The sequence below is a fragment of the Alligator sinensis genome, unplaced genomic scaffold (genome assembly GCF_000455745.1).
Source record: "Alligator sinensis unplaced genomic scaffold, ASM45574v1 scaffold1384_1, whole genome shotgun sequence".
Lineage (NCBI taxonomy): Eukaryota > Metazoa > Chordata > Crocodylia > Alligatoridae > Alligator > Alligator sinensis.
Window position 1 is genome coordinate 154855 of NW_005843132.1, and position 12610 is coordinate 167464.

The window sequence follows — 12610 nt, forward strand, 5'->3', positions numbered from 1 at the left end:
AAAAGGGTGTTAGTGATAGAATATGAATTTAACTTTTTTTAATGAAGAAGTCATGATAATGGGAAGAAGAGGACAAAGAGTTTATTATAGTTTATTAGCTGCCTCCCCTCTACACTATTTTCCTTAAAGCTGTAATTGTCCACTGGGGAACTGGAACACCCAGGGTGCTACAAGATGCTTGTAAGAGTGCCACAGGGTGTGGGGAGGTAAGAACACACCCATCCCTGGCCAGCTGCTCTTCCTCCCTTGCCCACAATTGCCCTGCCACTATGTGAGGAGGTAAGCACTGTCTGTAAGAAGGGTTCATTCCGATTCTGGCTGGACACAATTTGTAAAAGCTTGAAAATTTTCAGAGGATAGAAATGACATTCCCTGCCAGTTCTTATGGTTCCCTTAATGCTGACTGACCACGGTCCTTCCCTGTCTCTAAGTTGCAAACTTTCTTTCTGTTTGCTCTTACAAAGTGTATGTCAACTATCAAGAACTGGTGAATAATCTGGTCCTTCCATTCACTATCTCAGACTCAAGAGGCTGATACACAGCAGCCTCACCTAGTATCTACATTGGCAGATGGTGTTCCTTGCTCCCAATTAGAAGGAGCTGATTAAGCAAGCAAAATAAGAACATGACATACAGAATCAATTTAGTGTAGGGGATTAATTTAGTGTAGGGGGTACTTCACAGATGTGTGTATGATGGGAAGAGACAGGAAAAGAACCCTTAATGGAGACAGGGGCAGGATTCACTCCACTCCCAAAGCAAGCCCAGTTTTTCCAGTTGGAAAAAGACAAGAAGGGAGTCCCATTTAGTGCCCATCAGCATGGAAGGGGCTTACTGTTGTGTGACAAAAAGAATTCTTCTTTTCCCTCCCTCTCTCCCTAAAAAGTGGTGCTGTCTTGCCCTACTCCCCCAGAAAGAAAGTGATAGAGACCTGGAAACTGGCCCCTCAGACAGTCAGGCTGTTCAGCACTACATCAAACAAAAGATCCTGGGCAGAATCCTGACCTCAATGAATTCAATGGGAGTTTAACCCCAGGCTTCAGTGAAATCATGATTTCACCCCTAGTTGCTTGTTTCCCATTTTAAATTCTTGCTGTGTGTTTCTGAACAGCTGCTATGCTTCACTCTCAGAGCAGTGGTGTCACAGTGGCACGTGGGGCCCTGTGTATAAATTTGAGTTTGTGAAGTTTTCTGGAATTCTTTGGACTGAAAAATTACTATACAAATGAGGGAATGTTATCACTGATTAATACACAGTCACCACTCTGTCCCACTAATTACCATATTTATTCATATCCCTGAGAAGGTCTCCCTCTCCCCGCAAATTGGCATGGGGGAAAAAAAAGCCCCTCATCTTATAATTATAGATAATTTATTTAGTGAGATTTCCTTATATATCATTAAATTCCTGCCAAAAGCAGCATGTACTCAACAATGGGAGCCAACTATAAAGTTGATTAAATGCAGCCAACACTAAGAATGACTATAACAGACATGGCCCACAATGGGTAAACATTACTGATGGAAACAGACCACAAGGGTAGTTACTACAGCCCATATGAGGAAGACATACGGTACTGCTCATTAAGCGAAGTCCCCCTCACCACTGACTCTTTTCCAAGTCATTGTGAGCCACTGCACTGCATACATTTCAACTTCCTCTTCATTCCCACAGCTAAGTTGAGCCTTTCTTTCCCATTTCCAGTGATTCCCATTTCTTCATCACCCTTAAATATCTGACAAACATCACCAAATGGGGCCCCAAACAGTTCACTCAGAATCCCTCTTTCACCCCGCCTCTTAGCCTGGTGTATATTAGTGTGGCCCTACCCCTCCATGAGGTGAAGCCAGATTAGGTTGCCCTGCACCTCATTTGCATACACATTTTGGGAGGATCCCAGGACTAGTGACAAGAACAACCACCTCCAGCCATGAGTGGGGGCTAATTAGCTCATGGATCCTTTTTGGGTTATTTGGAGGACACATATACTAAGCAATGCTGAGCTGTGGGATCACTGTGGTTTGAAATGCTGTTGACTCTGCTGGGGCCAATCCCAGTAAACTTTGTGGTAAACCATGAGCCTCTGGCCTTGGACTAATATTATGCACTGTTTATACTACATATAAGTAGGTTTCCAAGTGCTGCTCAAAAGTGCGTTTATGGAGTACCTGCGCTAAAACCTGCAGCAGTTTCAAGAAAAGGTAATATGCATCAATTCTGGATGAACTAAGTCTATGGGTAATATAAAACATTGCTGTAGAAATGTGCATATTTCAAAGTTAGTGTTTTCAAATTCACTTCTCACTTCTATGTGCTCAGGGAGTACAGGGTCTGAAAGTAAGGAGAGGGGGAAGCAGCTGCCAAGGGAAAAAACTGGGGGGGGGAGCAGAGAGCAAAGGGTTGCCTGACCCCCTAGATTCATTTTTTCCTGCTGCAGCAGTCGGAGGGGGACAAATTCAAGGCAAACCTACAATCATTAGAGTCTATGCCTGGATAGTAATAACAAATTTATATTTTTTTCCATTTGGAGTCCCCTGTGGTTCAGTGGTAGCATCCTTGCCTACCTTACAGGAGACCTGGGTTCAATTCCCAGACACTTATACAAATACAGTGATAGAGGCACCAAACATCTGGTCTTTGGACTGTCACAATGGCCTAAAGGGAGGATGGAAGGTCTGGGCAGCCTCCACTCCTCCAAGAATTCCTGCCCAGGCATATGTATCAAAGGTCTAAGTGGCCCTCATGCATACACCATGATCCAGGAGGATCCAGAGTTGCCATCAATTTTTTCATTTATAGACTCTAATTATTGGGAAGTTGTGTTATAAATCAGAGTCATCATCTATTTGATTACATATGGTATAATACTGTCAAACACAGAATTACCTCACAAATGTATGATATAATGCAGAGACTTACTGGATCAGTGGCAGACAACAAGCATCTCTGGATGAGAGCTTCAAATGTGGTCTTCAGAATTAGATGCTCATCAGGTATAGGCTTCTTTGTTATCTTCTCTGTAGGCAATGACTGGACAAGCTAAAGAAGAAGAGGTGTGTGAGGGGGTTGTATTTACTCAGTTATGTTTATTTTCTTTAATTCTAAGCTGGATCCAAGTTACTAACAATCTGAATATACTTATATACTCCTTGCCTGCATGCCTGTGAAGTTGATAACCCTGTAGGGATGGTATTATTGGTCTCTGAGATGAAAGGGGGCATATGATGTGCACCGTCCAGAGGGCAGCTGTGACAAGCTGCAAAGTCTTGGAAATACTGTTCATTTGTCTAGGCTGCCAGGCTAAGCACTGTATTACATGCAGTGTGTCAGCAACTAAACATTTGGTTATAAACACAAAGTTCAGAGTGGGGAGGATGGTTAAAAACTCAGACACTTAGATTGTGCTAGTTAGGAAAGTAAACACCTGCATGGGGTTAGTCATCTTCTTTTTTAAGCAAAGGAGATAAAGCGTTTAACATCTGGGGTTAATGGAAACAAACAAAGGATGATTCTTTTCTGGATGCTGCCTTTTCTCTCAGGCTTCATCTGCTTAGGAATATTGCATTTGTTTAACTTAAAGCAGTTTTTAAAGTCATTTAGCTAAACTGTGCAAACCACCATGTAAACACTCCTCACCTTGATTGAAAGAGGCTTGTTTAGTTACAGTGCAAGAGGTGTATTATCAGTTTAATCTAAACATATCATCTAATGAATACACTAGTTACCCTTACCTGCATGGTATTGCCAATTGGGGCTCCTGGTGCCCCCTCAGTGCTTGGCTTTGAGACAGCAGGGGGCATGATCGACTGCCCCAGGGGCTGCTGAATAGGCTGGAAAGGGTTTTGTAAAACAGGCTGTCCCAATGGAAGGTGTGAAGGCTGAAAGGCAGCCTGGGCTGCAGGTGGTGCTGAAGTTGGAGGTTGCTGCATCTGGGATTGTGGATCCGCCAGAGGATTCATTATTGGAGATGTGATGGGGACAGGAGGCATGAAGTTATCAGGCATCTTAAAATAGGAAAAAAAGGAATAAAGGCAATAAAAAGTTTGCTTGACATGTGCTGTTCATCATTTCCCCAAAAAGAACTGTTGTACAATAATCCTATCTACCTAATATCACATAGTAGTACAGATATGTCAGACACAGGCCCTTTCTCCCAGATGCCTGTACATTGCTCGCTATAAGTGCACAGGCCAGGAGTTGGCAACCTATGGTCTACAGGCTGCATTCAGCTTGTGACCCCAACAAGAAGCTTTGCCCATGCTGTGGCCAAGTGGCAGGAAGTAGTGGTGGCGGCCAAGACCTTACACTGGCCTGCCCCAGACCTGAGCCAGGTCATTCTGGCTGACCACTGCAAAAAAGGTTGCTGATCACTGGCCTAGGCCATGGAGAGTGCCATGCAAACAATGAACCATTCAAATGAGATTCAAGCCTCTGACAAAAATATTTCTATTATATCAAATTATTAGCATGTTTTTGAAATAGTGCCTAATTCTTTGAGGCTCTAGATGTTAAGAGACATGGTTCGATAGAGGAAAGAACAGTGACTAATGGGATGCTGATCTTTGCTACAATTATAGGAGAACACCAACCCTAAAGAGAATGTTGGTGCTTTTTTGCCTTGAGAGGGAACAATGAAAGTATCCAAGATGTTGAGTGTTGACTGTTGTGGGAGGAGACATGTTTTGATCATAATTGAATAAAACCAAAAGCTGTATTTATAGTAAAGTGTGTCACAGCACTCAATTCTTAACAAACAAAACACTGAGTCATTAGTCATGGGATAATGATTGAAAAGTTATACCTTGGCTCCAGGAGGCAATGCAAAAATTGGCTCTCTTTTACAATAAAGATTCTTGTAAAACCATTTATTAATATTTAACCAAATACTTCAAAACTTGTTAAAACCCGACATTGGACTACATTGAGCATGTGCAGGACCAATGCATAAGTGTTCTTGATGGAGTCTTGTTCAGCAGAAAATAGGGCACGGGGGACAAAGTCCATGACTCCTTACTTTAAAAAATAAAAATCCTTAAAAATCAGTTTCTATTACAGCAGTTATGGTGATGACAAAAGCATACAACAAGAAGAAGAACAATCCAAGTTAAAAAAAATGTTTCCTAATCAGTGTTTATAGCTTCATAGATGTTAGGGTCGGAAGCGACCTCAATAGATCATCGAGTCCAACCTCCTGCATAGGCAGGAAAGAGGGCTGGGTCTAGATGACCCCAGCTAGATGCAGTCTAACATTATTACTGCATCATCTTTTAGCAGCAGGCAATAATGTAGACAGGTACATATTCCCCCTTTCTGTCTGTGAACCTTAGCCATGTCCAAAAGATCCTACACTGACATTTTTGGATTCTAAAACTCAGAAGCAGGCTCAGCACAGAGGGAAGTGGTGAAAATTTCCCCACTCCATTTTGGCAAAGTTTACAAATCCTGAATTGGAAAGACTACATGACAGAGGTACAAGTTACTGTTGCTTTGTCTCCATGCACACTCCAAACCTTAGCCACTGAAAATGCCCAAATGGTAAAGATACTCATAGGTTTTGTGCTAAAGGAACTTGTACATGAAAATTGATCACAACTACCTGATTTCACCTGGGCTGCTGGCACATAAAAGTTCAGCCTGAGCCACTGGTCTGAAAGAGTCTTTCTAGCCTATTGGCATTGACTTTGTCCCCTGTGCTGATCATGCTGCAATTCCCCACCCTTGTTCTTTTATAAAAACTGAAGTTGACATCATGCTCTCCATCACAATGCTTGTCTTATCTTTACTAGAACCTGGGAGCCAGATCCTCAACTTGTGTAGTTATACTGCATGTGAGGTCATTAGAGGTCTGAGAATTTACATCAGTTCTGGATCTAGTTGTAGGTAAAATCTCATGCACAACTCAGTAGCTTTTCTACAGACAAAAACAACCCAAGGTATTGTTGTCATGATGGCTTCCCCACAAATTTAATTGCTTTTGGATACATAAATATTTTAGGAGACAGTGTCTGGTGAACAGTTATATCTTCCCTGAATGAAAGGCAAGAGTTCTTCATGGTACTATTAAATTGGTGTTGGGCAGTAACGCTTCCTTTTCCTTCTTCCAACAACGGTTTTTTGTAACTTTTAGTTAATGCTACTATTTGACTGCAATGCAAGCAATTTAGTAGGGACTGGACTTGACCCAGGTAGTTCCTTCCTGTCTTGTCCAGTGAGCAGCCCATCCCAGTACTACCTAGTCATATACACATCTTACAGTACCTTCTTTTTCTTTGCAACTCTGTTCAACGCAGGAGGATCATTCCAACCATTTTGAGGTCCTGGAAGATCAACAACAAGAAAAGAAATGTCACATGAACTGTTTGCTAGGATCCCAGAAGTTGGGCCAGAGGTCCACTTTCTGTACTACTCCTCTAAACTCACTACCTCAGCAATATGTACATCTTTCACACTCTTCCATAACTGTAAAACTGGCAGTTGGGGACCAGCTAACTAAAACTGGGATTCTCCATTTATGCACCGTTAAAATCCATTATAGTAAATTAACATATTCCCTGCACTATCCAGAAAGTCTTGAAATTCATTATAGTAAAAATCCTTATGTTCTGAGTACCTTAGGTAGGTTAGGTGATTTTTCTGTTTAACAGCTAAGATGGAATGACCTCATCATCTTGAGTGAGCAGTCCCCTCTCCTCCTCCTACACAGTATAAATCTTTTGGCCCCATTAAATAATGTTTCTAGGATTCAACATAAAAAACCATTTAGCATTCTCCCATTTTCTAGGACAGTGATTTTACATATGCAAACCCTCTAAAAATGGTGGCAACTGCTTAATGTGGCAAAAAACGTAGTTACACTTTTGCATCCCTGCCATGCAAGCAATGTAGGTTAACATGGTCTCTCAGCAATTTTATGAAGGTTTCATTCCTGTTTTCCAACAGAACAAATCAGAATGTAATCAGAGTCCTATTAATGTTACCATAAAAGTAAATCAGCAGCTGGTATCCCAAAAATCTTTGGGGAAAAAAAGTTAATAAAATTCTGCTGAAAGTGTTTTTTGAATCTTGCTACCCTCAATGATTATTGCAAGAGAGAATTAAATGGCCATAAGATGTAGTCCTAAACAACAACAGAAAGGCTACTTCTAACAGCAATAGGAATCTTAAAAATCCTAGGCCAGGTGCACCTGTACACTCTGGAGATACAAGGTGGCTGTCAGCCAGGCGTACCCAGCTCATTAATTCAGAATTACAAACGGAGTGGGTCCTGAAAGTAGGGTAAAGCTAGTCTACAGGAGCAGACTAGTGAATCTGGTATCTTCTATAGCCACAATGAAGGAACAGAAATATAGAAGGTATCTGCACAAAATCATCTTTAAATCATGTTATTTAGTATTTTTCCATAAGAAATCTGAAACTCATTAAAAGAAAGCACTTCCTACGCGTCCACAAAATTTGCAGTACAAAGCTGACATGAATTAGGAACTGTTCCCATCTTTTCACGATTCCTGTTTAATTGGGAAGAGTGTATTAGAATGCAACATTAATGCTGCCTAACTGAAGTAATTAAAATTGATTGCAGAAAGCCACCAAAAAAAGGCCAAAAGAAAAATTCAATGGACTTTTTCACCACAGTTTTTCAATTAGCGCATGCCAAATTCATCTTCATGTAACAGACTGGATTATTTTAGGATAGAATTAAATTGTCTTCAAATTTATCAAGCACTTAAACTTTTAATTTCACAGCCACTGACACTGAAGGGCCAGATTAAACAATTAAAAATCTCTTTTAGCTGGGTTTTTATTAACTACAGGTCAGTCCGATCCCTTGATGACAAGATATCCCAGGTCTTGTTCTCCTGCCTATCTTGAAGACTAGTTTCCAAAAGGTTTGGGGATAGGGAGCCTGTATACTATGGAAATTATTTTTTTAAACAATATTATGACTACTCTCAATCATTTCATAGAAGAGTGCAGTAAAAAAAAGCACCAATTGATCTCTGTGGTTAAAAATTCCATTTATACTGTTACTTTTTAATTAAGATATTATAAAACTTGCTTTGATTAAAAATGTATTGATCATTATAGCACTGAATGTGTGTGTATGCTGAGGCTTGCATGCATCACTAATGACCATTCAGTTAATTTGATGCTGTGGCTTAATGATTTCAATGTTATGCTGTAGCTAGTTCACCTTGCAGGACAGAGGCCTGGTCTTGAGTAAGCTGATTTTCTGCAGATAAAATACAAAAATAACTTAGATGTTTAAAAAAAAATTAATACGACCTGACCTGTATTTGTAAGAAGTTGAGGGTTGTGTCACCTGAGAAGTGCCTAACCTAATTAAGAAGCCAGTTGAAGGCTAGCATTAAATTTGTGGTATACGTTGTCCGATCAGATCTGCACAATCACATCTCCTCTACCCTCCTGGAAAACTAGGCTGCATTCTTTCCCATGGAGCAGGTCATAATTTCAAGTTGCACCTAATAATTGTTGATGAATCCTGGTTTCTTGTAGCCATGGATAGAAAAACAGTTATACTATTTTAAAAGGAAGAAAGGGATTTACTGTGGTTTATCTGAAGCTAAGCCTAAGGTTTAGTAAGCATATTTGATATGGTTTTTATAGATTTATGTTCTAGCACCAGCATTTCACTGGACTAAGATATGCACTGTCATAGCTCCAAACAAGAAGGAAAACTAACCAAATGTTAGAATGTTTGAATTCAAAATCATTCATCTAAATTGACTCAAGAAAAATGTATATCGTTCCCAGAAACCAACCTACAAGACATCTCTTGCCATTCATATCCAAAACTTCAGCCACACACAGCTGGGAGACCTTAGCCCAATTCTGAAAGCGCTATATGGAACAGATCACTGAAACCTTTAACACAACAAACTTAACAGGTGACAAATCTCTTAAGTGCATTACCATGCCCCAAATATAATGGGAAAAATCCTGTTAAAGCAGTTTCCTGTTCCCTGCATTTATTTGAAAGTACAGTGAGCAGGCTGTCTGTATTATACCATGCTGCTATACTTCTGCAAGGCTAGGTAACTCAGCAAAAGCTCCTACTCTATCCACTTCACTATCATTTTCTCCTCACACACACACAAAAAAAAAATTTGTATGCAACCAGTCCCACATGCAAACAATGCCTTACCCCAACAGGCCAGGGAAAAGACACCCAGCCCAGATACAAAATACAGGGGATAGATATCAAGAATCTCCCTATGATACTGGTTCTCAACCTTTTCAAAGCTAGCGCTTCCCTCCACCACTTCTGAACGTGTCAGCATTCCTGGCTGAGAACCACTATGGCTGCTGCTGCAACTTACCTCAGGGCTTCCCAGCTGGAACTGCCCTGGGCCAGCTGCACAGCCAGCATAGGAAAAGCTGTGTCCCATGAACATACTCTTCCTGTATTAGGGCTCCACTATTTGCTGAAAGCAGGCAGAAAGGCCGTGTTGGGATGCACAGCCCTTCCCAGTCACCCCTGCCCTGCTCTCCCGGCAAACAGAAGATTGGACATTTTTAACCCACACCTGTGTCCAGATGGCGTGTAGGGGATGCTGGACTGTGAACAGCTACACAACTAATTAGAGCCCTAATAGAGGAGTGCATAGGGCACCCTTGAGGGAGCTTTGTGGCACCTCAGTTGAAAATCACTGCCCTAGGACGTACCATCTACAACCCCTTTTCCCTACATTGCTGCTGAGGCCCTGACAGGCCACAAAACTGACCCCACTCTTCCTGTGACAGATTGGATGTCTTCTTCCTACAATGTGCGTGTATGAATGTAATGCTAATGAGAGGCTTGCATTCGAAAGCCTGTTTATTCAAGTAACAGGTGTCATCAGAACAATGGCAAAACAAGCTTAGCCCACGCTGTCTCTTCCATATGCCCAGAGCCACCCCATGCCCTTGGGTGAAGGGCACCTCTTTCCTAACCCTACTGACTGCAGGAGGAAGGGGACTGTCAAAAAACAGTTCAGTCTCCAGCCCGTTCATCCATGACTTCTCCACCAAGGGACAACGTAACCAATTGGTGCCAAGTAGGGTTTACTGTGCATGCATGCAGATGGCACACTAAGAACTGAACCGAGACCAAATGCATTTCACATCAATCACTAAACAGCACTGGCCTTTCAGTCACTCCTAACCTGGGCTGGATTCCACATGGCAACCTGGAGTGCTCTATATCCTATTAATAATGCCCTGTGTAATGCATTTTCTCCACTAGGAATGCAGTGAGAAAGAGTGCCATGGTGAGGCCTTTGAGGCCTGTTAACCATGACACTGGGATGTTTGCTCAACCAGTGCCAGGGTCTCACTCTACTGCACACTTTATAGAGACAGATCACCATGCAATAAATCACAAAAGCAGCATAAAATGAAAATACTAGTCATGAATGCTTAACCTTTCTTTTTGTGTTATTTTGTCCCCTGCTACCTTGATACATTTTGTTACCATGCACACACAGAAATGCTCATGCATTCTAGCATCGTTCACATGCTGTTTCTCAGCTTACAGAAAACATACCACTTTCAAACGTTTCTATACTGCTGAGGATTATCATTTTGGCCATTGGTAAAGTGCACTAAATCCCATCGTACTTGATGATTAAGAAAACAGAGCCAATGACTGAGAGGGTGCTCAAGAGAAAAGGTTTCTTAAATTAAATTAGCTCCAAACATGACACTTGCTCTGCCTTTCATAATCTTCCTCTTCTGTAGCCTTAACCTTTTGCAGGGTTGGCTGGTGGTTTAAATCTGCCTTCTCCACATTTTTCTGTTGTTGATCAGGATATGAAAGAACATTTTCATATCCTTCCTTTCTTGTTTTCATATACCCTTTCATATGTAAGCACTGTAAATCAGGAATAATATTACTGAAGGATTACACTGGTTAAATTGGGGCACAAGAGAAGCATTTGGCTCAATGGGCCTGCCATGGCTTCAGAATTTGCTTAAATTTATATACTGGTTCACCAGCCATATCATGCTAGTCTCAGAGGAATAATAATGCAGTCCCAATTCTGTTTTGTTGATTGGTGTTAAAGAAGGGTTCCCTCTTTCAGTAGCATGGTGGGTGCAACTTCCAGAATACCTGAGTTTGCAAGGTGCAGCTATAGTACTTCCAAACTGTAGCAGACAAGGCCTTCCCACTGCAGAACGTCCAAAAGGATAATGCCATTTTTAGAAACGCAGTGCATCAATACTACAGCACTGTAATATTTTATACTAATTAGTTCATCACTCACTGGGCAAACAAACAAACATCGTAACCCACAACAGCAAAACAATTCCCCCCCCCTTCCTTTCAAGCGCAGACCTGTTCTTTGGGATGCAGGAAGCTCACTGGTGGCAGGCAGAGTACCTGTTGGTCCAGTAGGCAATGCATAAGCGACAGAAGTTGCTGGAGCTCCTGGCCTGCCATGCTGGAAGGATGCACCAGTTGAAGGAAGAGGGAAAGAAGCACCAGAATTCAAGCTTGTTGGAGAGGGCTGAGGCTGTGCTGGGTATAATGGAGAGGGCATGGAATGTGGAGAAGCGGAAGGCATGTAAGGAGGGTTAGGAGAAGGGTTAGGGTACGAGGTTGAAGCAGGAGGCACTGCAGGCTGTTGGGGCTGATAAAGAGCTGGTCCCCCTGTTCCAAAAGAATACTGCTGGGTTGGCTGATACGCTACACAAGGGGAGAAAAGGGAGAGAGAGTTAGTTAGTAAACACATCATGTTAATATTTTTAGATTTGGAAAAAGCTACTCTCCTCTCAAGTTTTGACAGCCCATTTCCTCTTCCTGACTAAGATCACGTCTTTCTTTCTGATTTGATCTGAATAGAAGCCTTCAGCCTCAGACAAGCTTGACAGCTTTCTGGACAGAAAAACGCTCTGTTACAAAAGAAGCCTACCTTATGTAGCAAGCTTGAGCTTCTGATATTGGTGGGGTCTTGAGCTAGCTATGGGGCTTGCTGCTAGTAGGTGATGAACTGGGTTTCCTACTTGTATAAGGTAAGGATGGTAGCTTGGCCCTTTCTGTAGTTGAGGTTCAGACTGTACCCATCTCAGATTTCCTTAGTGGAAGTATTCACATCCTCCTTTCCCCTTCTTTTTGAATTACCTTTGTGGCAAGCCATTTCCTACAATGATACAGTGCTTGTACCCTCAGCATCACTTTATTTTGACTTCTTATTGGAAGCAGGGAAAATTACTTACTCTGGCACCAGGCCCCTGACTGTCAGAGGGCTATCTGCTTCTTGACAAGAACTTCTAAGTGTAAAACACACTCAGAATAAACACTAAGGGAAACATTTTAGAAAGATCAGGGTCTGTTTCTCTGAGAAACTTTCAGGACAATAATTTAGTCCCCACATTAGGCCTCTGAGGCAAGAAAGTACTGTTTCTGTTTTACAACTGAGCAAAGAGAGAGAAAACAACATGGCCTGGATTTGTTAATTCTCGTCTGCTCCCTCCATGTTCTTTCTTCATTATCTTTCCTTTCTTTTCTTCTACTCCCCGTCTTCCTCAAGTTCAACTGTAATAGTTTGTTTTAAATAGTACAGCAGCTTCCCTTTGCTAGTTTGTATTCACCCAACCCCTTATCTATCA

General features: G+C 41.7%; 1 protein-coding gene across 12 annotated transcripts in view; it reads right to left on the minus strand.

Moving 5' to 3' along the window:
• The window catches only part of SEC31A (SEC31 homolog A, COPII coat complex component), a 71945-nt gene that overhangs the window by 4586 nt on the left and 54749 nt on the right, over nucleotides 1-12610 (minus strand). For 5 of the 12 annotated variants that reach the window (XM_025193915.1, XM_025193914.1, XM_025193912.1 and 2 more), the window contains 5 exons: nucleotides 11337-11687; nucleotides 8193-8231; nucleotides 6260-6318; nucleotides 3733-4005; nucleotides 2921-3040 (listed from right to left, as the gene is read on the minus strand). In XM_025193915.1, coding sequence (XP_025049700.1) covers nucleotides 2921-3040; nucleotides 3733-4005; nucleotides 6260-6318; nucleotides 8193-8231; nucleotides 11337-11687 — 842 coding nt within the window. The remainder of the gene's footprint in view (nucleotides 1-2920; nucleotides 3041-3732; nucleotides 4006-6259; nucleotides 6319-8192; nucleotides 8232-11336; nucleotides 11688-12610) is intronic. The other 7 variants (XM_006037525.3, XM_006037529.3, XM_006037523.3 and 4 more) reach the window with 4 other exon arrangements.